General features: G+C 38.5%; 1 protein-coding gene across 4 annotated transcripts in view; it reads left to right on the forward strand.

The window, feature by feature from the left end:
• The window catches only part of LOC137284447 (uncharacterized), a 133,392-nt gene extending 106,774 nt beyond the window's left edge, over positions 1 to 26,618 (forward strand). For 2 of the 4 annotated variants that reach the window (XR_010956904.1, XM_067816250.1), the window contains exon 20: positions 1,816 to 7,045. Coding sequence is in view for 3 of the 4 variants with exons in the window: in XM_067816250.1 (XP_067672351.1) it covers positions 1,816 to 1,850 (35 nt within the window). In the remaining variant the exon portion in view is untranslated. Of the gene's footprint in view, positions 1 to 1,815; positions 7,046 to 14,968; positions 15,041 to 26,369 lie in introns of those variants that run through there. The other 2 variants (XM_067816251.1, XM_067816252.1) reach the window with 2 other exon arrangements.
• Positions 26,619 to 26,841: the final 223 nt, after the last annotated feature.

Genomic DNA, 26,841 nt, shown 5'->3' on the forward strand with positions numbered 1-26,841 from the left:
ATGTCCATCACAGGGATTGAAACCCGTAATGTCCATCACAGGGATTGATACCCGTAATGTCCATCACAGGGATTGATACCCGTAATGTCCATCACAGGTATTGATACCCGTAATGTCCATCACAGGGATTGAAACCCGTAATGTCCATCACAGGGATTGATACCCGTAATGTCCATCAGATGGATTGATACCCGTAATGTCCATCACATGGATTGATACCCGTAATGTCCATCACAGGGATTGATACCCGTAATGTCCATCACATGGATTGATACCCGTAGTGTCCATCACAGGGATTGATACCCGTAATGTCCATCACATGGATTGATACCCGTAATGTCCATCACAGGGATTGAAACCCGTAATGTCCATCACAGGGATTGATGCCCGTAATGTCCATCACAGGGATTGATACCCGTAATGTCCATCACATGGATTGATACCCGTAATGTCCATCACAGGGATTGATACCCGTAATGTCCATCACATGGATTGATACCCGTAATGTCCATCACAGGGATTGATACCCGTAATGTCCATCACAGGGATTGATACACGTAATGTCCATCACATGGATTGATACCCGTAATGTCCATCACAGGGATTGATACCCGTAATGTCCATCACAGGGATTGATACCCGTAATGTCCATCACAGGGATTGATACCCGTAATGTCCATCACATGGATTGATACCCGTAATGTCCATCACATGGATTGATACCCGTAATGTCCATCACAGGGATTGATACCCGTAATGTCCATCACAGGGATTGATACCCGTAATGTCCATCACAGGGATTGATACCCGTAATGTCCATCACATGGATTGATACCCGTAATGTCCATCACAGGGATTGAAACCCGTAATGTCCATCACAGGGATTGAAACCCGTAATGTCCATCACAGGGATTGATACCCGTAATGTCCATCACATGGATTGATACCCGTAATGTCCATCACAGGGATTGATACCCGTAATGTCCATCACATGGATTGATGCCCGTAATGTCCATCACAGGGATTGATACCCGTAATGTCCATCACATGGATTGATACCCGTAATGTCCATCACAGGGATTGATACCCGTAATGTCCATCACAGGGATTGATACCCGTAATGTCCATCACAGGGATTGATACCCGTAATGTCCATCATTACGGGATTGATACCCGTAATGTCCATCACAGGGATTGATACCCGTAATGTCCATCACAGGGATTGATACCCGTAATGTCCATCACAGGGATTGAAACCCGTAATGTCCATCACAGGGATTGAAACCCGTAATGTCCATCACAGGGATTGATACCCGTAATGTCCATCACATGGATTGATACCCGTAATGTCCATCACAGGGATTGATACCCGTAATGTCCATCACATGGATTGATACCCGTAATGTCCATCACAGGGATTGATACCCGTAATGTCCATCACAGGGATTGATACCCGTAATGTCCATCACAGGGATTGATACCCGTAATGTCCATCACAGGGATTGATACCCGTAATGTCCATCACAGGGATTGATACCCGTAGTGTCCATCACAGGGATTGATACCCGTAGTGTCCATCACAGGGATTGATACCCGTAATGTCCATCACAGGGATTGATACCCGTAATGTCCATCACAGGGTTGTCTGTTGACTCCATTATTTACAGACTGTCATGATGTAGCTGGATGTTGTTATGTGTAGCTTCAAACAATAAGCAGAAATGAAGCAACTAAATTTGATTTGTTTTGGGATCACCCAACCAGTCAGTGTATTCTGCACTGTCAGTACATTATGGACACATGCTTGTGTTTCAGCTCAAGGCTTTGAAAGAACTCACTGGTTCTTGTGATGGAAGGAAGTCATCAAGGAATATATAACTGAGTAATCAAATGTGAGGAACATGCTACATTGCCCCTGTCCACAGTCAACACACAGATAGTGATTGAGCTGTCTACTTCTGATGTAGTTGATGTATCACCACAGGGATGTATGACTACACTCTCTCGATGTTTATGTTTCCTGAGCTAGAACATCAAGGGTACATCAACCCTTTTCTTACCTCACAAATAAATGTCATTTTCCGATTTCCTAAGCACTCTTCTATTATTTTCAATGTACCCCTCATACAATCAGGCTACATTTGCACTATACTCACTGCCAATGACAACTCATTCAGTACTTCATGGCAGTACTTCTTTATATCGAATAACACTAAATCAGGCATGGTACACGGAAATTACTGATGTTTTGCGAATGCAAATCGATAGAAGGGAGATAACTCTAAATCTGTTTTTCTTGTGTTTTCTGCAAAATCTAGCGAAGGCTACAAAAAAACATTTGCCCCATATTACCCATATTTTAATAAGTAAACTTTGACAAATGTTCAAATATACTCCCTATGAATATTAAGAAGGGGAATTACACCGCTGTGACTTAAGTAAGACAATACTGACGGGAAAAACAACAAGATGCAAGATTCAAATCGTTTGATTCACACAGGTTGGCTGAAGTGTACAATCCAATGCCCAAGCTTCAAATAGTTCAGAATTAACATTGAGATGTTCAGTAAGATAAATACATTGTTTACTGGTAGCACAGGGCCTATCTTAATCAGTGAACAACGTATAATTCACCCTGAAGGACCAGTGAACAATATATTTATCTAACCAAATGCTTCAATGTTAATTTTGAATTGTTTGAAGCACGGGTACAAATCATTTTGTAGCCAACGCTAGATTTTTAGGACAAGGAAAACAGATTTTGAGTTATCTGCCTTCCATCGATTTGAATTCGCAAAAGATCGGTAATTTCCACACATCATAGTTAATTCTCTCTTATTCGAGATAAAGAACTACTACCACGAAGTACCAAATGAGTTCGGCAATCCGAGTGAGGTACATAGAAATGTTTCTCGCTTTCAAGCGGGGTTCACTGAAAATGATAGAAGAGTGCTCATCCAACTAGAAGGCAACATGTATGTATGAGGTAAGATAATGCACTTTGTATCAGACATTCATTCTGCAAGGTTTTCCTGATGAGTAACCAACATCAGATGCTTGTTGTTGCCATACCACATGTTAGGGGAGAGATACATGGGATCTTGTACACAGATATTGGTAATGAAAATCTTCTTGGCACATTAGTTTAATAGAGAATCTCTGTGGATGAAAAATGTACATAACAATCACCAAGATTTCTAGGCTCTAGATAGATTCCTTGTTGAGTACAGTTGAACCTTGTTGAAATCTCACATCTCCAACTCATTTTGGATTCCCAGATTGCTCTCACACATCATCGCACTGAACAAATAAGAAGAGACAGCATAATAATCAAACCCCAGGGTTGCTTACTCGATTAAGACTAATTTTCAGTAGTGTCAAACCCATCTCTTCATTCCTTACGGTTTCTTTGTATTTATCACTATTTATCACTAGTCACTGCCCTGATGTCTTGTCACATGTATCAAATTCCCACTTCAAACTCAGAGTTCTAGAGTTCCCAAAAGCCCTAAGATGTGCAAATTTACTCTTTTGTCTTTTGTTCTTGAAACTAAAAATTGCAATCATGCAATCAAAAGTCTTTCCTTCAAACATGCTACCAAAAAATCAAAGTGAAGATTAACAAATTGAACATTCTCGCATCTTTATGTACACATCTATACACACATTGTCATCACACTGACCAATTGATTAGTCAACTTGTTACCAGTGACACATTGATCGCAGACCTAGAGCAAATCTCTAAACAAACAATAGTGCATGCTCTTGTCACGTGATAATTTGAAGTGTTTGAAATGCCATTGCAGCAAGAACAGAAGGAGAGAATCTTTGTCCTAGTAGATAGCAACATGTCAGGTGCTGACATACTTTCACTTCTTACAATAGGTCAGTCAGCAAACCCACATTGTTTAAAAAATGAGTCCTTGTCTTTTTGTATGCATATTTATTTGTCATGACAAGTAAAGTGATTGAATTAACTTACCAGTGCTGTGTTAGAACTTGGAAGAGGAGTGGCAAGTTGGCCCCAACAGGTTAAGATAGAAGTCACAATAAACCATGTTCATATGTATACACAGAGACAGGGTGTCTCTGGTGAATGAGGAGACAGTAAAAAGTGAAGTCTATTTTACCATATATAGTGATGCCACTTTTGGCAATCACCACAATGATGTCAAATCTTTTGTTGACCAACATCCCCACCAATACTTTGGAACTATGTACATTAAAGCTGCTATTCTTGCCTGACTTATTTAGTGCTGTTCAGTATTTATGTAGGAATGCTGTTGTATTTTTAAGACTCATATGAATCAGTCTCTGTAATATCCACTATATGTTTACCCTTCAAACAGTTGATTTTGTTATGTTGGGTTTTTTCAGTGTCTATCTGTATTCAACATAATGTTCAATTTTGTTTTGCCTTATTTAGTTAACAACTTTGCTTATTCCCTACACTTGTGTCACTGTCCTCTACCATTTGACGTATCACACTGCTTGTTCCCAACAGTTATGTCCTTGTGCGGTGCTGTTTGACGCGTCATGCTGGTTTTTCCCTACAGTTACGTCCTTGTGTGATGCTGTATCACACTGGTTGTTCCCTACAGTTATCTCTTTGTGTGATGCTGTTTGACGTATCACGCTGGTTGTTCCCTGCAGTTGTGTCATTGTGCAATACTGTTGGACGTATCACACTGGTTATTCCATACAGTTGTATCATTTTGTGATACTGTGTGATGTATTACACTGGTTATTCTCTACTGTTGTGTCATTGTGTGATACTGTATCAAACTGGTTGTTCCCTACATCTGTGTCATTGTGCAATAATTTTTTGAGGTATCACATTGGTTATTCCTTACAGTTATGTCCTTGTGTGATGCTGCTTGACGTATCACACTGGTTGTTCCCAACAGTTATGTCTTTGTGTGATGCTGTTTGACGTATCACACTGGTTGTTCCCTACAGTTATGTCTTTGTGTGATGCTGTTTGACGTATCACACTGGTTGTTCCCTACAGTTATGTCTTTGTGTGATGCTGTTTGACGTATCACGCTGGTTGTTCCCTACAGTTATGTCTTTGTGTGATGCTGCTTGATGTATCACACTGGTTGTTCCCTACAGTTATGTCTTTGTGTGATGCTGCTTGACGTATCACGCTGGTTGTTCCCTACAGTTATGTCTTTGTGTGATGCTGCTTGACGTATCACGCTGGTTGTTCCCAACAGTTATGTCTTTGTGTGATGCTGTTTGACATATAACACTGGTTGTTCCCTACAGTTATGTCTTTGTGTGATGCTGTTTGACGCATCACACTAGTTGTTTCCTAAGTTATGTCCTTCTGTGATGCTGCTTCACGTATCACACTGGTTGTTCCCAACAGTTATGTCTTTGTGTGATGCTGCTTGACGTATCACACTGGTTGTTCCCAACAGTTATGTCTTTGTGTGATGCTGCTTGACGTATCACACTGGTTGTTCCCTACAGTTTTGTCTTTGTGTGATGCTGTTTGACGTATCACACTAGTTGTTCCCTACAGTTATGTCTTTGTCTGATGCTGCTTGATGTATCACACTGGTTGTTCCCTACAGTTATGTCTTTGTGTGATGCTGTTTGACGTATCACGCTGGTTGTTCCATGCAGTTGTGTCATTGTGCAATACTGTTGGACGTATCACACTGGTTATTCCATACAGTTGTGTCATTTTGTGATACTGTGTGATGTATTACACTGGTTATTCCCTACTGTTGTGTCATTGTGTGATACTGTGTCACACTGGTTGTTCCCTACATCTGTGTCATTGTGTGATATTTTTTTTGAGGTATCACACTGGTTATTCCATACAGTTATGTCCTTGTGTGATGCTGCTTGACGTATCACACTGGTTGTTCCCAACAGTTATGTCTTTGTGTGATGCTGTTTGACGTATCACACTGGTTGTTCCCTACAGTTATGTCTTTGTGTGATGCTGTTTGACATATCACACTGGTTGTTCCCTACAGTTATGTCTTTGTGTGATGCTGTTTGACGTATCACGCTGGTTGTTCCCTACAGTTATGTCTTTGTGTGATGCTGCTTGACATATCACATAATCACACTGGTTATTCCATACAGTTGTGTCATTTTGTGATACTGTGTGATGTATTACACTGGTTATTCCCTACAGTTGTGTCATTGTGTGATACTGTGTCACACTGGTTGTTCCCTACATCTGTGTCATTGTGTGATATTTTTTTTGAGGTATCACACTGGTTATTCCTTACAGTTATGTCACTGTTTGAGTGTTTGACGTATCACACTGGTTATTCCTTACATTTGCGTATTTGTGCATTACTATTCATCGTATCTCATTGGTTATTCTGATTACAGTTCTTTTATCAGTGTAAGTGGCAGCTTACATCAAAGTCCTTGATGCAATGTGGAAGTAAAGTCCATCAGGGTATACTACAGATCTGACATGTGGTGTTAGTTATTTCTATGTAGGATTCGGCAGCTTTTTGGTAAAAATTGCTTATATGTTTGGGCTTGTTCCCTCTTCATTTGGGGACTTGTCATACATTGTGGGTGTGTATATGTTTATTGACGTCCATCATTTACGTCACAAAATTTTTTTGTGATGAATTCTTGGGAGAAACATGCTGTAGACACTTCTTATTGGAAATAGAACTGTAAATCACATCCTTTTATTTTCTTCAATTCAACTTTTCTTGTACTTCAGGGAGAGGCCTTTTATTAACTGTGAGGCTCAAGCTTGGTTATGCTGATTTGTATTAGTCAAGTGAAATGGACTAAACAATCTTTCAGGATATTATTGGTTATGCTTACAACAGAAAAACACATTTTCAAGGACATCTTGATGACAATAGAAATATCTGAAGAGTGTTGTCTTTGCAGCCATAGCAGGAACAAGCATACATTCACTGTATTATACACTGCCTGTATCAATCCATGTCCATGTTGTCAGGTGTCCTCATGCGTGTTCTTGTGACTGGTCTGGATTTATATATGTATACTCCAGCAGCAGCTACTGTTGAAATAAAGGTATTTGATTTAGCTTCCATGTGTCACTGTTATATTGGCTATATGTGAGTTTAAGTATTTTAGTTAGGTAACATCATCACACCGAGACGTAGCATCATCACACAGATAACCACAGTATCACCACACAGAACCACAGCATCACCACAGAACCACAGTATCATCACACTGAACCACAGCATCACCACACAGAACCACAACATCACCACAGAACCACAGTATCATCACACTGAACCACAGTATCACCACACAGAACCACAGCATTACCACAGAACCACAGTATCATCACACTGAACCACAGCATCATGACACAGAACCACAGTATCACCACAGAACCACAGTATCATTACACTGAACCACAGCATCACCACACAGAACCACAGCATCACCACAGAACCACAGCATCACCACAGAACCACAGTATCATCACACTGAACCACAGCATCACCACACAGAACCACAGTATCACCACAGAACCACAGTATCATCACACTGAACCACAGTATCATCACACTGAACCGCAGCATCACCACACAGAACCACAGTATCACCACAGAACCACAGTATCATCACACTGAACCACAGTATCACCACACAGAACCACAGCATTACCACACAGAACCACAATATAGCCACTCAGAAGCTCCAGATAAGCTGCGTATTTGCATAAAAATACACTGGAAAATTCGAAATATTCAAGAAAAATAAATGCCAGCATATGAAAAAACACTAAATATTTACATTTATGCTATGTAAAAATAACAATGCCCACTGACCTAGTACATCAAACTAATTTTGTGTTTCATATCGTTTAACTTGGTTTGTCAGTATCTATACATTCATTATTTTAAAACCTTTTGAATAATTCTAAACACAATTACAACGGAAATAGAATACTAATGAACCCTTCACTGATTGTCCCATCTGTAAATAGTGACCAGTCAAATAGCTGTTTTCTTTTTGTAAACAAATCAACGTGGTGAGCAAGTGTGATTGAAAGCTTCCACACCCTAAAAGTAGACTACATAGTTTTTGCACTTTACAAACAGAAAACAACTTCTTTAGAGGACTGCTAGGTGCATTAATAGGCATGTACTGTTTTTCACTATCAGAATCAGTTGTCGGTGATATTTTGAATGAACTTGTAACATTAACTATTTGCGGTGGGGAAGTGAAGCAACACGATGGGAACAAGGTTTTGACTGAAGACATGGCTGTTGTATCATGTAATAGCCATCTTGGTATCTTCTTTAACATCAGTTTGGATGTAGAGTAAGGCACCTGTTGTTTTTTACAGCACAGTGGACAAAGATTTCAGACAGACAGACAGACTTTATTTGTATATGTGGCCCAGTAGTACATCTGTGAAAAATCCTAACAATGCATATATGCGCTACCTGTGATTTCACGTGTTGTAGTTACATGGTAAATCTATAGACACTCATTTGTAATTTACACTACTTTCTCTGAACCTAATTATGTGATACAGCACCAGAGCTACCTTAAACAATGTGTCCGTATCTTCTGTGCGGAGCAGCATACAAAATGTTTGTCGGGACGGTTGGTTATGAAAGAAATTAGGCAGATATTTTTCTCTGTTTTTTTAGTATTGTACATATAAGTAGTAAATGGTACTCATCCTGTTGCGACAGATTACAGAGTGGACACTGGGTATCTATAGCATTTACAGTTTTAGCAAATCGTACGGCTTTGACTTTAAAATTGTGGCCATTACATCTAAATTTAGTGAGCGCATGCTTAAGTTATGATGATTTAATCTTTGAAAAGTAAATTTCTGTATTAATACAATATTTATATTCTGAATAAAAGTTGACAGATGTAGATGCAGTTATTTCTTTGCACCAGTCTTGTTGATAAATATCTTTGCATCTCTGCTCGAATACTTCGATGAAACATTCTGCATTGCTTACATTTTGCCCGAGCCATACATTTCCAAAGTTATCACTGACAAGAATAGTTCTGGCGAAGGAAACCCAATTAGTATCTCCTGTATCATCTGATGTTTTAAGCATTTCATAACTACATCGTGAATATGGTGAAATTGGTTGTCTCATCAATCTTAGCCAATAATGATATAACCGGACAGCGAACAAATAGTGGAAAACGTCCACATTCACCTAAAAGAACCTTGTTCGTGGTTCTGTAACCAGACAATATTCATTTAAAGTATCTATCTTACATTGTAACTGGACAACAGAATCAGCAAGGATCACGACATGATCTGCAAATAGCAACACTACAAGACCTCTGATATGTTCGTTAATAAATACACCTCTAACAATTCCTTAACAAGTTCTTCGACATATAACAAGAAAAGAACCGGTGATAGAATGCAACCTTGCCTGACTTCCGCATATGTATCATACTTCATGAAATATGATGCTGAATTCATTAATATTTTCCGAAATGTAGTGAATAAACTCACCCTTACGGCTAGAGTCCCACCGCTCTGTCTCATTGGTGTGTATGTCTGCACGCGCACGCTCTGAGTGATAGTTGTCACGTGTTATATCATGTGATATTTTCATATCTACTGTTATAGGCAAGTGGTCCGATTCGGATCGCGCTAGAACATCAAAGCTTTCAAAGTATCTGTATACACATGAGGAAACCAAACAGTAGTCTACAACACTGTTACCTTGGTGTCCAATGAATGTGAATTCTCCATTTTTATCATTTATCATTCCCATTTCTCCCATTTAGAACATGCATGTTAAACTTGCTGCATGTATCTAGGAGTTTTCATCTTTCTGAATTGACTGTTTTATCTTTTGATGATCCAGAGTTGGTATGGATCACCCTTGTAGTCTATATCTTCAATAGCGTTGTTTGTTGACTTTGCTAAAACGTTTGACTGTGGAAAGAAATAAATTATTGAATCATCTAAACACAAGTGGACTAAACCCGAAAAAGAATAAACTCTTTAAAAACCTATATGAGAATGTTAAAGCTTGTGTCAGAAACAACATTCTAATGTCAGAAACATTTGACAAGTAGGCGTCAGACAAGGCTGTGTACTGAGTCCTTCTTATTTTCGTTTTTCGTTAATGAATTGACCACGCAGATCGAGAATATCTTCCAAATAATGCCGTTGCTTTTTTGTGATTACATTGTGTTACTATCAAGTACTATTATTGGTCTTAACAGGCAAATATGTGAACTGGAAAAGTTTTTGTGAGCAGTCAAATCTGACAGTTGATTTGGATAAAGCAAAAATGGTGGATATTTGAAATAACCAAGAGAATTTAATATATCCAGAATTCATCAAATCATTTACCGAAAGACTAAAACTGACAAGAATAATTATCTGTTTCAAGCAAATGTGACATTAATCTAATGTTTAAAAACAACATCCATACCGAATTCTATCAGTCATGTTTATATGTAAATAAAGTAAAGACAAAGTTTAACATTATTCCGATGCTCTTCTCGTGAACTTCTAATCGGGAAAGGTAAATGATTTAAACGTATTTATTTCCAATGAAAGGAATCTGAGTGGTGAACAAGCATATGCTTATATTAATACCGTGGATACAATGGAGGGAAGAATAAACATGCCATGAAGCATGAACAATGTAAATGATATAAAATGGTGCAAACAACGAGAAATAACGCCAATCATTGTTTAAAAATACAAGTCATACAGACAAATTATTTTCGATGAAATCTGCCTGTTAAATTTATAAACGAGTGGACTGAGATTAAAAGTTCTTTGTTTTCTATTGAGGAACAGTTTGGGTCGAACCCATTAGCATAAAAATACATCGTTTAACATACATCGTCGTAAAGAGTACATGGAAAGACACAATGACCAGAGCCTTTGTAGTTATGGCCACAAGAGCAAGATGATGTTGGAGATGGTCACTACATTCAAGTCGGAGATCTGACAAAATCTGCTACCGAAATTTAAGTCACAATTACTGTAGATATTAAAATCATTTGAAATTACATTTTTTAGGCTTGGCAATTCTCTATGTTCAGTTGGTAATGAATTCCATAATTTAACGGCATCTAGAAGAAAGGACCTCGCATACTTTACAGGTTTACATTTTATAGTCTGAAGTTTTGAATCATTGCGCAAATTATAACCAACGACATCTGATACTCTAGGCGGAACAAGATTACTAAGATAACTTGGCGTAAAGTTATTAACCATTTTGTCATTGTTATGAAAGTATCTTTTACGACACAACGGATGACAATTAGTTTCTCTGTATATTTTATGACAGCTGGTACCTCGAGCAGCACCACACACGGTTCTTAGATCATAAAGATTGAGTTTTTCAAGTATATCTGCTTTTTGTTTGGTACATATTATATGGTACATATTTTATCCCATATATGATTATCATCAAAAACTGGTAATATGAACTGTTTCTACATAGTTTCTTATGTCTTCCAGCTTAAACGATATTTAAGACTGAGCCAACTCTCCACTAGCGCAACTTTTGGCGCAATTGTTAATGTGTTCATTCCATGAGCAATCATGCCGAAGTATTAGGCCTCAATGTTTATGACACTGCAGGTTACGAGTAAAACGTACTGATTCTGTCTTGTTTGGATTAAAAGATACCTGCCACTTTTCTGCCCATTCAGAAATTCGTTGTAAAGTCATCGTTCATCGCAGTAGCACGTGCGTCGGGATCATCAATGGTGGCATGTAAAGAAGTATTGTAGCAGAGCGTGGAGTCATCCCACAGATGACATCCTTACCTTGTCAGTGTAGCAGAGCGTGGAGTCATCCCACAGATGACATCCTTACCTTGTCAGTGTAGCAGAGCGTGGAGTCATCCCACAGATGACATCCTTACCTTGTCAGCTTGTGTTGTCATAGACTAAATCATTTCAGTAAGTTTCTTTAAAACTTCATTTATTTAAGCCATCTATTTGTTTCAATATATGTCCAGAGTGCACCGAAATTCTATCCCCTTTGTCTATATAATGTATTCAGCAAACATTCGGTGTATCGCCTTTTATCATAAACCCCTCTCCGGGCAGGACCCTTAATTCTCAAACGCTATCAATACATGTCAGTTACCACCCCCTTAAGTCGCCGAATCTTGCGTGTGTACATGTGCATGGGCCAGTGACCGTACGTCGGACTTCTAATATGTGTGTAAGTGACAGAGCGGGTCTCCACATCGGGATCATTGATTGGCCACTCAGTCCCGATGTACGTTTGTCACATGTTTACCACTGTGTACACCATTTCGACCATCATTCAACCAAACAATAATAAAACGTGGCTGCTGCTGTCTTCATCTCTAACATCAACTCATGTCTTCCCTGTCTCTTGTCCACCATTCTAAACTACCACCCGAGAGCAAACCCCAACGAACGCTCTTGGACAGATGGTGGAGAAATATCCGGGTAGCGTGAGTTTGCTGTAACTCACGCACGATTCCACTACCCTAACTCCCAGCAAAGCAACCGGTAGCTTACAGATAGTGGTTGACAAGAGCAGCGACAGCGTCCCGTGCTGGAATTCGAACGACGGACCTTCCGATCCGAAGTCGGACTCCTTGTCCACATGACCAAAGAGGTTAACCCCGTCACCAAGCTGACATGGTAAGGATGTCATCTGTGGGATGACTCCACGCCCTGTCACAGTATCATCCTCGAAAAGGCATATATTACCTTTTATACCTTCACCTATATCTTTCTTTCTTCTATCGTTTATATAAACAATAGACAAGAGCGGCCCCAGTACTGAACCCTGGGATATTCCAGCAAAAGCAGCTTGATTGTGAGAACTAAATTCTTCAATTAAGACACGTTGTTCCCTATTTTCAAGATAACTCTTAAACCGTTTTGATAAATTACCCTTCATACCATATCTTTCTAATTTATAAATGATACCCTTGTGCAAAACTCCGTTGACTGTTTTGCTTACATCACAAAATACTGCTCTAAATTATTTTCCTTTATCTACGTCACCGACGATGAAATCATATAAATACGTAGTTGATTAACAGTAGAATCACCTGGTTTCAATCCGGATTGGAGATGAGAAACCATATCATTATCTCTGAATTATTGAACACGTGTTTGAAAACGTTGCAACTTGGAGGTGCGACTGGTCAATCATTGGAACAGTCATTAATACTACTTTTTGTGAATAGGGGCGACAGGGGCCTCCTTCCAAACTTGAGGAACGGTATATATAGACTAGGGCGACAGGGGCCTCCTTCCAAACTTGAGGAACGGTATATATAGACTAGGGCGACAGGGGCCTTCTTCCAAACTTGAGGAACGGTATATATAGACTAGGGCGACAGGGGCCTCCTTCCAAACTTGAGGAACGGTATATATAAAGACTAAGCGTTGGTCTAATCCAAACACTATACGTATATGAAATGTATTTACAGTGCTATACCATGTAAGGGGAGTATTTCTATAGCAAATGACACCTGATAAAATATTTGATTACACAGTGCCATTTAGAAAATGGTCAGATATAACATATGCTATATAGGGGATTACATTGTCTTAGTAGACAACAGATTTGAGAATTTTGTTGGGTTGAGGTCCATCCGGATTCGAATTCACAACGACAAAGTGAAGTATCTATTCGCCAGCACCCAATGTCAACTGCCTACCCCGCTCAGCCGCTACTTCGACAGAAATGATGGGTAGGTTAGGTTAGTTTAGGATAATTTCGCAAAGTTACATTTGACTTTTGTCTCTTCTGGTTAAAAAATCCTGTTCCTGCGTTTAGCTTTGAGATCAAAGAATTGGCCGACTTTTCTTGGTTTTCAAGGCTTTTCTATTGTTTATCTTCAGCACTATTTTGTCGATTTAACAAAACGTGCGCACGATTTAACAAAGCGTGCGCACGATTTAACAAAGCGTGCGCACGTTTTGTTAAATCGTGCGCACACTATACTATACCGTGCGCACGCTATAGTATCTCGTGCGCACGATTTAACATTTAAAAATACGTGTCTCCTTTCATTTTGTGTCTCCTTTCATTTTGTGCGCACGCTATGTTATATAGTGCGCACGCTTTATTATATCGTGCGCACGCTTTATCATATCGTGCGCACGCTTTGGTATATCGTGCGCACGCTATATTATATCGTGCGCACGTTTTCGTATAACGTGCGCACGCTTTGGTATATCATCCGCACGCTATATTATATCGTGCGCACATTTTAGTATCTCGTGCGCACGAAATATATATTAAAAAAAATTCTCATACTCATGTCCCTTCAGCGCTTCCGTAGGCAATAAAGGATAGAACTGTATTTGCAACCTATAAACCAAAATGAAATACTTGTTCTATGCCAAGCAAAAGGTTCTTAAGTTCTTGTCTACGTATGTCAAAGGGAAGTAACTCTGCTGTAGTGAGTGGGTGAGTTGAGTTTTACGCCGCATTCAGCAATATTCCAGCTATATGTTGGCGGTCTACTGTAGTGGTCTATGTGATGCTTCGTTTCAGTAGTCAGTATGTTTCACTATCCGAACATTGTTTGGTGTGTTTTAATGAAAAACGGGAGTATTCTGATTAAGGCTGACTGTATAAACTTATATCTATTTATAAACATTCATACCATAAATACTTATGTACATTTTAGCAATTATGGATTAACATCAGTTTAACGATATAACAATGCCCACTTCACAGCCCTTTGCAGTTAAGGTCTTCACCTCTTCTCTAAGAAGTCCTCCTGACCCAGGATCACCGTGGCCAGTGCTGCATCTGTACAAAAAGGACAAGCATACTATAACTGGCACTATTGTCGTGACCAACTGCAGGCATGACTGAACACGCGATGCTCTGCGAGAATATTGTTTCACCTAATAAACAATATCAGGTTTCCAAAGAGCTAAAATCTTCAAAATGTGTCCAAATTTTAGTTGAGATAAAATTATCCTTGAAAAAATCAAATTAGTAGTTTGTACGTTTTATTTTCAGGGACCAGCCATTCATAGGGTTTACAGCTACATTTAGGCAATTTCGGCTGAAAGAGGAAAAACATGCTGATACTTTTTCATCAGGTCTTGTATTCACGTCTCTCATCAAGGCATTGACGTCATCCTCGACTTTCGATGAATTTCTGATGAGGTAATAGATTCTTTCAACCACCTTACCCAGTCCGGAGTTCATATTGTCTGTGATGTTAATCTCTGTGCGCATGGAGTATTCTGCACAGATCGGAAATCATAAAATATTTTGTGACATCACAACAAACATTCACCAGCTTTTATTTATTTCTTTATTTAACTTTGAATGGCCGTAACAAATTACACGATATGACAGAGAACATGACTAATTGTTGTATTAAAATACATCGACTCCATGGAATATATTCATTCATAAAATGATACATAAAGCACTTACTATATTATTTTTATTACACGTGTGTACTACACTTTATTAGCTGAAACCACAAAACCACGCCTCTACCTCCGGTATTTTTCACATAGTAGAACAGTAGATTTGTGTAGGCTTTATGTACCATTCCAAAAGGAAACGTTCAGAAACATGTAGAGTTTGATATTTACCTCATCCTCAACAGCAAGCTAAAGATATTCGTCCAGAATTTCTCTTACGTTAGCTCTCTGTGATGTGACCATTTCTCTTCTGGTACTGAAAGTGAGTTTCATGAATGGGGAAATCTTGGAGCGATCTGGTTTTTGTGCTGTCTTCCTGCTTCATCTACTGTAAGTGTCTATGGATGCTGTAGTCATCTTCTCCAACAGGAAGTGGCATCTTGGGCTGTTTAGAAGTAGAAGGTTCTTCAAGCACAACGTTGGCAGACATACGTTTGCGTTGCTGGACACACGCCACATTTGAATCCTTTCTACGCCCGATGTTGATGAACTTGTCACGGATCCTCGCTCTCCAGAACACCTTCGCGTAACATTAGACATGCATTGGTTGTGGAAACAGCTTAATATAACCACAAAGTAACGTAACTATCAGTACGCAGAAGAGTTTCCCGTTAATATGGACAATGCGAGATTCGTACTCTGCGAGATTCGACACCGTATTCGTACTCTGTATTAATGAAAGGAAGTTGTAAAAGTGTTTTGCACATACAGGGTACAGGAGTACAAACTGCTCGTTGTACTCCATTGTTTCATTCACCTGATGAAGAAGTAAGAATATGCTTCGGAACGTCGTGACTCTTCACAATAAAGAAGTTGTCATCTATAAAAAAAACTCGTGTCTTTATCTAAACATCGCATTTAATAAATGTTTGTTTTAAGGCAAACAATATGAGACTCTCGATGTTGTCACAATAACAACACGGATTGTCAAACTGACAACTTTCAATGTTCAAACTGACAATACCGAATGGGCGATCTTTTTGTCTTCCCTTCACTAATCCGCTGATCCGGACGGTCCAACCTTAAACTGACAGCTCATGTCGTATGCGCGATGTGAGCCGTGCGTGTTACGATTACACGTAGAGACAGTTAACCAGTATAGCCTTCACTTTCATCGGTAACGTTCACGCCGTGGCATGGACAGAATATCTTTTCCCTTTAACGATGATATATCAAGTGCTATGTCCTGAAATATTTATTCCATGATTCTGTGATACATCTGGGATAGGCATGACTGCTTACATTGCAAGTATGGATCGCGGAATGGCAGTTCGAAGCGAGGCGGTGGAATCAGGTGAACGTTTTCAGGTCATCTTTTGTCATTTTGTTGACGTTTTGCAATCGGTTATTTGAGTGTGGGACCGGATGTCTCAGTGTCACACATTCAGAACTGCAGTATATTTTCATTGTATATGTACTCAAATCGCTTTTGTATCACTGCCGATAAGGCTGCATTCAAGGAATTCACTACGGCGGGGAGCTGACGCGCTACGCGAAATGTGAAACACTGAAAGTCTTTTTTTTATGTAACTTCACTGTTCATTATGAAATTGAGATTTTGGACAAAACATGTATTTAGCAGCTACAGAAGAAAGTGAGAACAGCAACGGACGAATTATGTCAGTCATCGCCGACATGTAGCCAACTTTCAAATGCGATAAACATGGGTATGACTAAAATCTACCTTTTTTATGTCTGTAACGGTTTGTGGTGCATGGAATATAAATTCACTGTATAGGCAAATAATACATAAAAATGTTGCAAATTTCTACAATGACTGCATTTTAATTATGATCAATTAAGGGTATAAATTAAGTTTTAATAAAGGAAATGATATTAAAATATTAATTTATTAAATATACTATTTCACACACAGAAGACGCAAAACTGTCTTTAGGGTTATGTAAACTTTCCATTGAGTATTTGTCATTACACAACTAAACACTACATATATTCATACTGATAATAAATGTCAATCTCTGGTGTAATAAATGGTACTGTTAAGTGTCGTCAGCATCAAATGGTTTACATTTTCAAGCAGTGACCGCACACATCTTGTCTTCACAGTGATCAGAGCATTATAATGCTCATGAAAATGCTCATATAATATTTTTTTAGACCTTTGCACATGTTTTGTTGCATTTCTCAAATTCTAACACAAATATATCAATAAAGTCAATATCGTTTCCCACTTTACATTGTATGTGCACTGTACAATTTTGTAATTCTGTCTGATTCTTTGTATGCTGGTGCGTATGTACTTTAATATAACATTACATATGCATGACTTTATTCAGTCATTGTACATTGTACTCTGTTAAATTTGTAATAATATAAATAAGTGCTTAAACATATCTTCATGTAATAAGTGTTGGGTTAAATTCGAATTTATATCATCTAAAACTTAATTTGATAACAAACACATGTTCTGTGTTAAATCCTAACAAACAGACATAGCCTAAAGTTTTCTTTAAGTACTGTTGAATGAAAATCAGAGAGTTAGTGTGGTTAAAGTTAGAGAGTACATGGTCTGTCATGGGAAATGTTTTGTCAGCTTAAAACCAAAACAAGAAACGTATGAAATGTACCGTATGTTATCAAGTATAAGCCGACCCCATAAATAAGCCGACCCCCTAACTTGACCCCCCAAATCAGTGTCAAAATGGTATGTTTCGTGCAAAACCGACCCCCGGCATCAGACATCTGCCAGTTATGTACAGTCTTGGATGTAAAACGTAAGTATGCAACGTGAGAATAATATCTAATAAAAATTATACTGACCATTATCCTAAAAATCCGCGTTTGTTTTCCGTTCTGTATCCACAATAATACGTTAAACCCGACGGAATTAGAATTATAAAATATTTTCCCCTAATTTATTGGAAAAAAATCTCGTATACGTGCATCATCAACGAGTCCATTATCATCAAGTTGTCAAAGAGCAAATTTTCGGGGAGATAACTATTCAAAGTGAATAAGCTGAAGAATGCAATCAACAACAGTACCGTAAAAGTTGTCAAATCGAGGTCCAGAGGGTTTGGTGGCAGGTGGCGATAAAGTTGCTGCAATTGTCCTGTTCACTAGCTGGGATGGGTAATCATTAAGGTTGACAATCGGTATCGGAAGCTGGATGACACTTTTGTCGTCCTGAAACCTGACAACGACCTCCTAGAGCTGCTTAACCACCTCAACAAGCAACATCCCAGAGTCAAATTCACCATGGAGGCAGAAACCAACAACCATGGTGAATTTGACTCTGGGATGCTACCAAACCCTCTCGACCTGAATCGGCCCCAATAAAGATTTCCATCCCATACATCGGCAAACCCTCCCACCAGATCAGCAGGCTTCTTAAGCAACAAGCAGGAATAGACACCACCTTCACTACTTCTGTCACCATCAACACCCTCCTACAGGCCAATGGAAGAAAACCCCCGCAAGCCATAAAACCCAACCCCAACGATGTAATCTACAAAACTGACTGCAATTGTGGGCACTCATACACAAGAGAAATATCCAGGCCTGTCGACACCTGAATCAAGGAACATCAGAAATCTACCATCAAATCGGACCAGAAATCAACAGTTTCAGACCACATAGCGGCCCATTCCGATCACCAAATCAACTGGACTGACTACACCATCCTCTCAAAGAACCAATCAGACTTTACCAAAAGGAAAATAACTGAAGCAATCAACATCAAAAGATACCGACCCCTGATTAACAGAGACCAAGGTTACCCCATCCCCACAGCTTACGATGAGCTCATCAAACCACTCTAGCCTACTGTACAAACAACCCACTCTGTGTACCTCACTGGCTTACTTAGTTATCACCACATTGTTAACTTTTATTCATACTATGCTCTGTGCACTACTGGCTTCCATGTTATCCTTGTATCCATTGTTAACCCTTTGTCTTTATAATCACTTGTTAATTAGTTTATGTATATATCGCCTGTTCTCTCCCTGTTCATTTACACTTTGAAAACGATACAAGAACCTGTATCGAAACGTCGTGTTCCAGTATTAAAGAAGTTGTCATCCATATACACTTATTCTGTTCTATAGTTTTTATCCAATAAGACTGCTTCTTTCAAATCGGGTAATACTCTTGGCAAGGTTGATGTTCAGAGCTTTCGTACGATACCCGCCATCAAATGAATCGTCGCCTTACCTGTTATTTGTACGGAATTTCGAAAACGCAAGTATTTGGCCCAGTTGTATCCCGCTACCGAGCGGAAGGCCATTGATATTATTTGAGGAATCTATGGTAATAATTTTCCGATTGCGCGAAAATGAAAATATATAAGGATGAAGGGAAACTTTGCAGTATCTCATCGCGGCTCTCAGCTAGGGGATACAATACAAAGCTTTATATTTACATATGCTTTATATAAGCAAAGCTTTTGATAACGTCAATCGGAGCTGCTCAAGATACAAACTGTACAAGATAGGTATTAAAGGTCGTTTCCTGGAAGCCATTAACTGTATGCATTAAGATACTGTATCTTGTGTTCGAGTCAACGACAGACACACTGATTTATTCCCTGTTCACTCCCGTGTACGGCAAGGATGTGCTTTGTCACCCACTCTCACAGCAAAAATAAGCTGGTTTCCGGAACACTGAAACCGAGAAGAAACGTCATGGAAACCAACATTTCCAGTTGGTTTCCAGGGAGTTTCCTATAGTTTCATTGTGGTTTCCATGCAACTGAAACTGCACCATTTCAGGATGGTTTCCAGTTCGTTTCATTACCCACTCCTCCAAGCGGGATCCAGTTGGTTTCCATGAACGAGTTTATTGTAGGTTTCAACCTGGTTTCCATGTATGAGTTTATTGTAGGTTTCAACCTGGTTTCCATGTATGAGTTTATTGCAGGTTTCAACCTGGTTTCCATGTATGAGTTTATTGTAGGTTTCAACCTGGTTTCCATGTATGAGTTTATTGCAGGTTTCAACCTGGTTTCCATGTTGTAGTTTCCAACCTAGTTTAATACCTAGTTTCCATGAACTGAAACTTGCTCCTGTCGGCCCTTTACCCGGTCCTCCGGAAGAGATGTTGTTTCATGTCTCACGTGTAGCAAATCAGGTATTTTATACAATTGCATAATGGTAAAAGGCTTCAGGATGACAAACAACAGAATAAAACACAAATTCATTAAAAGTTTATTTATATTCAACAATATGTTTGAAAACAAATAATATTCGGAATATTCAAGTTAGTAAATGAAACAAAAGCAAGGGAATAATTAGCAGTGAGTACAGAATATTTTTCTAAAACACACATATCACTTGGCTTCCTAGTTTGAAAAATGTTAGCTCTTTCCCCAAGAGAGGAAGAACTGTGTGCTTCTTCTCCTCCGGCCAGTCAATCGTTTCACGGCCTTCCTGCTTTCCAGCTTCTGAAATTTAGAAAACAAACTATCAGTACAAACAAGCATTCGTCTACGATATCCATGGCTAGCGAAAAGAAAACTGTCAAACATTGCTTGAGGTGAAATACACTGAACCCCATGTCCGATAAGCGAAGAGATCAAAAAGTATAAACTGAGCATTTGACATCAAAAGTTTCAATCACAAAACAGCTTATTGATATATGATAGAGTGCAGAGACATGAAGAAATTCGCCTTTGAAAGCCATAATCTATTTTCTGAATGTTACTTACGATGCACATTATGTGTATAAAACTACGATTTTTTCCGTTATTGTGTAAAGACATATTTTCTTAACCAATAATGTGGAGTCATTCAGAGAGACAAGCTATGAATATGGGGTCACAAGCAAACGCTGCAGCATAATGTGCTGCATGATTTTTAAAACTTTTTAAGCTGTATTTTTCAAAGGATAAATTGCACTTTTTAAACAGTGTTCATTTTGAAATTCCTTGAATGTACATAGAAAGAATCCAAATTAACTTGATATTTTAAAGGTTTCCTTAAAATTTTTAATCTCTGCAAGATGTAACATGACTAGAATACGTTTACTTACTCTGAACGTTTTGCCGTTCTTTGCGTACAAGCCGTGGGCCTCTGCTTTCCCCACACCTTCTTAAGTGATCCATCTTGTTCATCGAAACCCATCAAAAAGCTTCTGAAAGGAGACATGTGCATGATGCATAACAATCAGTGACATGAATAGTGACATGCGCCATGCATTTTTACTGATTCCTAAGATTTACATTATTTGGTTATGTTGTATGTACATTATGTACTGGACGGTTCAGGTTATACATACCTTTTGTATGTCAAAATGAGTTGATCCTGGCTGCCTTCTTCAGTTTTTCCAACACTGTCCTCCTTTATGCCGGAAACGTAGAAATGCATCGATTGAAAAAAGGTAGGAACTCTTGACAACAATAAAGTGTCGAATAAAAAGAATAAATATCAATTTGCAAAGGGTAGAATATGCTAGATGAAAAGGATCCAGGTCAGCAAATTCATATACTATTTATATTCTTTATATCAAACACTCTTTGTAACCTTTTCTGTGGGACTAACACAATCCACATTTCTTCATTCAGAGTTCGTTAAATCTTGATATGATAAGCATAACACTACTTACATCAGATGGCAAATCTAAATTATCTCTTAAATCAATAATATACAAATATTCAATATTACTTTGAAAACATTGTGAAATTTCAATTTTGAAATTTCACTCAAACAATGCACCAAATCTGGTCAGAGAATCCCTAACCTATAAATGAAAAATGACACACTATCCCCGACTACATTGTTTTCAAACGTGCAAATATCAAAAGCAATATGAAAAGGATTTCTTGAATAAATATTCGTATTTACAAATACGTTTGAAGTTATTTTGAGTCGTAACAAGCACATCAGCAATAATATACTAGAGATATTTGTGATTAATTTTTTCTTGCAAAGATAATTTTTCATTCATTAACACATTGAACCATGTTAATCGTGTGTGTGAGCTGATCCAAATCACAGTAATATTGAGTTCTTGAATTAACTGAATGCTGAGTGAAGGAAGCCATACATCTCTCTTGCAAAGAATTCGACACGCATGTGTTTACCGAGGTCCATCAAGTCTAAAATTTCATATGTATTGTAGTAGTTACTTATTTACGTTAAATAAGTAAATACGAATAACATGTGCTATTGCTTATTTCAAGAAACTAACACTGTACCTGACCAGATCGTGGAATGTTCCTTTTCTCCCGCTGCGATCGACGACTGCTGCTGTTCTCAATTTTTCACGTATCCGAATCTCCAAAGCTTCTATTGTAAATCTCATTGCCAGTCTCTTGAATCAGATAACACGGGCAAACGTAGGAATACTGCACTGTGTTGACTTCCTTGCCGTCGTTACTGGACGTACCGGGCGAGAACTGCTTTCAAAATAGTCGTCTCAAAACAACTTGGGATCAAGTGACAAAATGGCGGCAACTGTGCGTAGGGGCATTGTGGGTAATAAGAAATACCTGATCCTTTTTCGATTGGCAGGCACAAAATCCTTCTCTGAACCAATTTGGATGTGATTTTAAGACAAAGACTGAAAACGACCACTTCAGTACATAAAACTGTTGCTTTTATAAAATGTCACGTGTTCGCGTGCCCATGGATTACCGGTTCATTACGTCCGGTTTTGTCAGTCAACACCTGACTCAGGTAAGTTCTATTGTTTTTACAGCTTAGCTAATTTTGATAATAGGAGCCTGTTAAGTGGGGACTGCCCCAATGATGCCGACACCCGAACCCCGACACAATAATGACCTGACACTGATTAGTTGTCAAGTATTTGAACTCAGTGTCAAAGTATGCCAACTATAAATGCTTTTAACGCTAAACTTTACGCACTGCCTCAGTTTATTGTATAATCAGGGATACTCTATAACAGGGATTGGTCACTCGCTTGCTTTCCTTACCATTTGTACTAATTAACGTGTGCCTCGTCATGCTCGACTGCACACGTCGACTTGGTTTGTTCTCAGCGCAAATCGGCTGCGCTTAGCAGTATTTCAACCAGTTTATTGTCGGAAACCAGTTTATTGTCGGAAACTATCGGCATCTCCCGGAGTAATACTCAAGCTGGTTACACTTCCTGTCGCCGAATGATGCATGTGTGGATTAATGAGAGGACTTGAGAATGTGTTTACACATTGCCTTGTTCAAAGACTCTCTGTTTATGTGACAATTTTGATACAGCGTTCGAAACGATCGCCAGCCCAGAGGCCCAGCGTCGGTTGTTGATGTATCAGGCCAACAGTTTCAGTTATCTGCAGGCCCTTGTGGTCTTCTGTCAATTAGATCTCATTTCTTTTCAACTAGCATCTTGCCCATAATTTGTATTAATGTTCAGGAATTATCCCTGATCCTTCATGTTAGGATAACTTCCAGTTTCACTTCATAGTATTATATATTCAGTGCCGCATAGGAATGTCAGCAGTCTACAACTAATGTAAACTTCTCTGTGCTCCATACACTTCACTAATGGATTTTGTAGGGACTGTGAAACTCTCTACAATGAAGACTATTTTGTTTTTATTGGTTTGATTTCAACAAAATGGCTATGCAGACTTTAAAGACTGCAAGTGGCAGCAAGCCCTGATGGCCAAATGGCAAACTAAAGAACAGCAAACACTGTTATTATATGTATTTGAAATGATCTGTTACACAATTCTCATTATGTTTCAGTGGTTTTCTGTTTATGTGGAATGCTTAGGCTGCATAAAAATATGTTTCTCAGGCACATTCTTTTCAAAAGTGACGAGTAAGACTTTGATTTTTAATTTTTGATAGAAAAAATGTGACAAGGGAGGAACACATTTTTATTTCTTTTTCCTTCAGGAATACAGTTTGGAAAGTTAAGCACATGTTAATGAGTTGTAGATTCAGTCAGTCTCATTCTTACAGACACTCAGTCTATAATGGACAAATGGACGGTCGTGGCAAGAGGGCAGTTAATGAAGATGACCAGATGTCTTCCTGCATGTGCGCAATTGCATGGATACTGACAGAATGTCAACTGACACAGTCACTCCCACCTAAAAAAACAGAAAGTTTAAAACCATCACAAAGCGTTAAAACGTCCTTTGCAGTTTTGTCAAATATCAACAATAGTTTCAGAACTAAAACATTCAAGCATCAAAGGCATCCATGGCAGATTAGAGCAGATCAGATATGTCATACCTCACACTTTCACCAGATAGAATATTCCCCTCAATACTTAGAGGAATATTCCCCTCAATACTTAGAGGTGTATTTGAAAGAAGTGAATTTTAGGACGACTAAACACATTCAAACATTGGCTTGTAGTAATGAGTGATCAGATCAGATCAACGATATGTCATATTTTTCACACACATGAAATACTTGTGAATGTATACACCCTTCCAATTATTTTTTTAATTCATAAAATCATCACTATTACTTCCAAACACCTCTCACCAGATGGAACGTTTCCCTAACAGAAATTAAAGGTGTGTGTGAAAGAAGTTTTTTGAGCAATAACTAGAAACACTCAAAACATGCTGTGTAGTATTTCAATGGCGGATCAGAAAAGATCAGCGAGATGACACGTTTTTCACACACCTCAAATACATCCTAACAATATGTTTAGATTATCAAATTATAAATATTACCTGCAAACACCTTTCGGGTCATAGTATATTCCCCTCATAGATATTTAAGGTGCATGTGAAAGAGGTTTTGGAGCAATAACTAGAAACACTCAAAGTTATGCTATTTCAATGGCGGATCAGAACAGAACCGCGAGATGGCACATTTTTCAACACCTCAAAAACACCCTACCGATTTTTTTAAATTATAAAATTAGCACTATTACCTCCAAACACCTTTCACTAGATGGTATGTTCCCCTAATGGAAATTAAAGGTGTATGTGAATGAAGGTTTTGAAGCTGAAACAAAAGCACTCAAACAACGCCGTGGAATATTTCAATGGCGGATCGGATCAGATCGGTGAGATGGCACATGTTTCACACACCTCAAGTACATCCTAACAATTTATTTTAGATTATGAAACTATCACTATTACCTGCAAACACCTTTCGCCTGATGGTAAATTCCCCTCATAAAAATTAAAGGTGTATGTGAAAGACGGTGTTGAGCAATATCTAGACACACTTCAAACAACGGCGTGTAGTATTTCAATGGCGCATCAGATCAGATCGGCGATCTGCCACATTTTTCACACACCCCAATTAAACCCCAACATGTTTTTAAGTCACAAAACTATCACTATTGCTTGCAGACACCTCTCAACTAAAGGTATATTTCCCTGCTAAAACATAAAGGAATGTGTGAAAGAAGACAATTGAAGCCAGAGAGTTACAAGATGCCGACTTTAAACTTTACTACAAACATATTTTCTTATACTGACACTAATTACAAATATGTGACTAGAACTGAAGTAACAGAACAGGTGACTTACCTTCTACGTGTAGGTTCCGAGTTGTCACAACACTCAGCGAATGTAATCAGCTGTTGAAAATGAACCGAGCTCAATCTTAAATACTAAGCTGCCGCCATATTGTCTCCACTGGTCACGTGACAAAGCGAGACATACGTTCAGCGGTTTTTCGAGGAGTTTCACCTCCCCTCTCTATATAGGCTCCCTGGTATAATTCACGTATATTATGCATAAATATCATCATGTAAGTACCGAAATGACAATTGTTTTATTGACTAATCTTCCTAAATGCTTATACTCTTTCACATTCCCAGGAGTTGGCAGTCTATAGCCTGTTTTTTTATATATATTGCATCATTTACCTTTTAATTATTAATATATATCTGAACTATTGCTAAAGTGGCTTTAATTTTATTTATTTTATACAATATATTTACTGAAAGGAATACAAGCCCGTACACAACTCAATGATCCAATAAGTTATAAGTAATATATAATAAAAGTTTGAGCAATGTTTCTATGCAGAGTCAACTCATCTTTTATTCTTGTATATAGATATCACTGTTTTATTATTTCTTTTCAGATAAAGAAAGCGTCTGATCCTCAATTTGACAAAGCAGACAACCGAAACCTGGAGTTGCCCCATTCATCCCAATCTAGAGAAACGGAACTAAGTGTGCCTCGCGCACATAGCTGGGCAAAAGCCATTTATAGCCATTCGTCCTTTCACCATTTGCATGTTTAGTACGGTTATTGTGAAGTTTGTGTGCATGGTCGTTGGAATATCATGCTTCATTACATTACGAATAAACAAGAATGTGAAGGAAAAAAACTGTATAGTTTGTTCTTGTATCATCAGTTTGAAGCCACATTTAATATTGTGATATCCGCAGAATGATGTATCAACAATATACTTTTGTTGTCTTGTTCATCTAAGTTATTTGTACAGACATTTGCAGCGGTCACAAAAGTTGAAAAACCGTATGGCAACGCTGCTTTCTGCCTGACACTGTCACTTGCGCCAGCCTCCCAAAACTGCATAGCACCGCATGCCC

The sequence above is a fragment of the Haliotis asinina genome, chromosome 5 (genome assembly GCF_037392515.1).
Source record: "Haliotis asinina isolate JCU_RB_2024 chromosome 5, JCU_Hal_asi_v2, whole genome shotgun sequence".
NCBI classification, from domain to species: Eukaryota; Metazoa; Mollusca; class Gastropoda; order Lepetellida; family Haliotidae; genus Haliotis; species Haliotis asinina.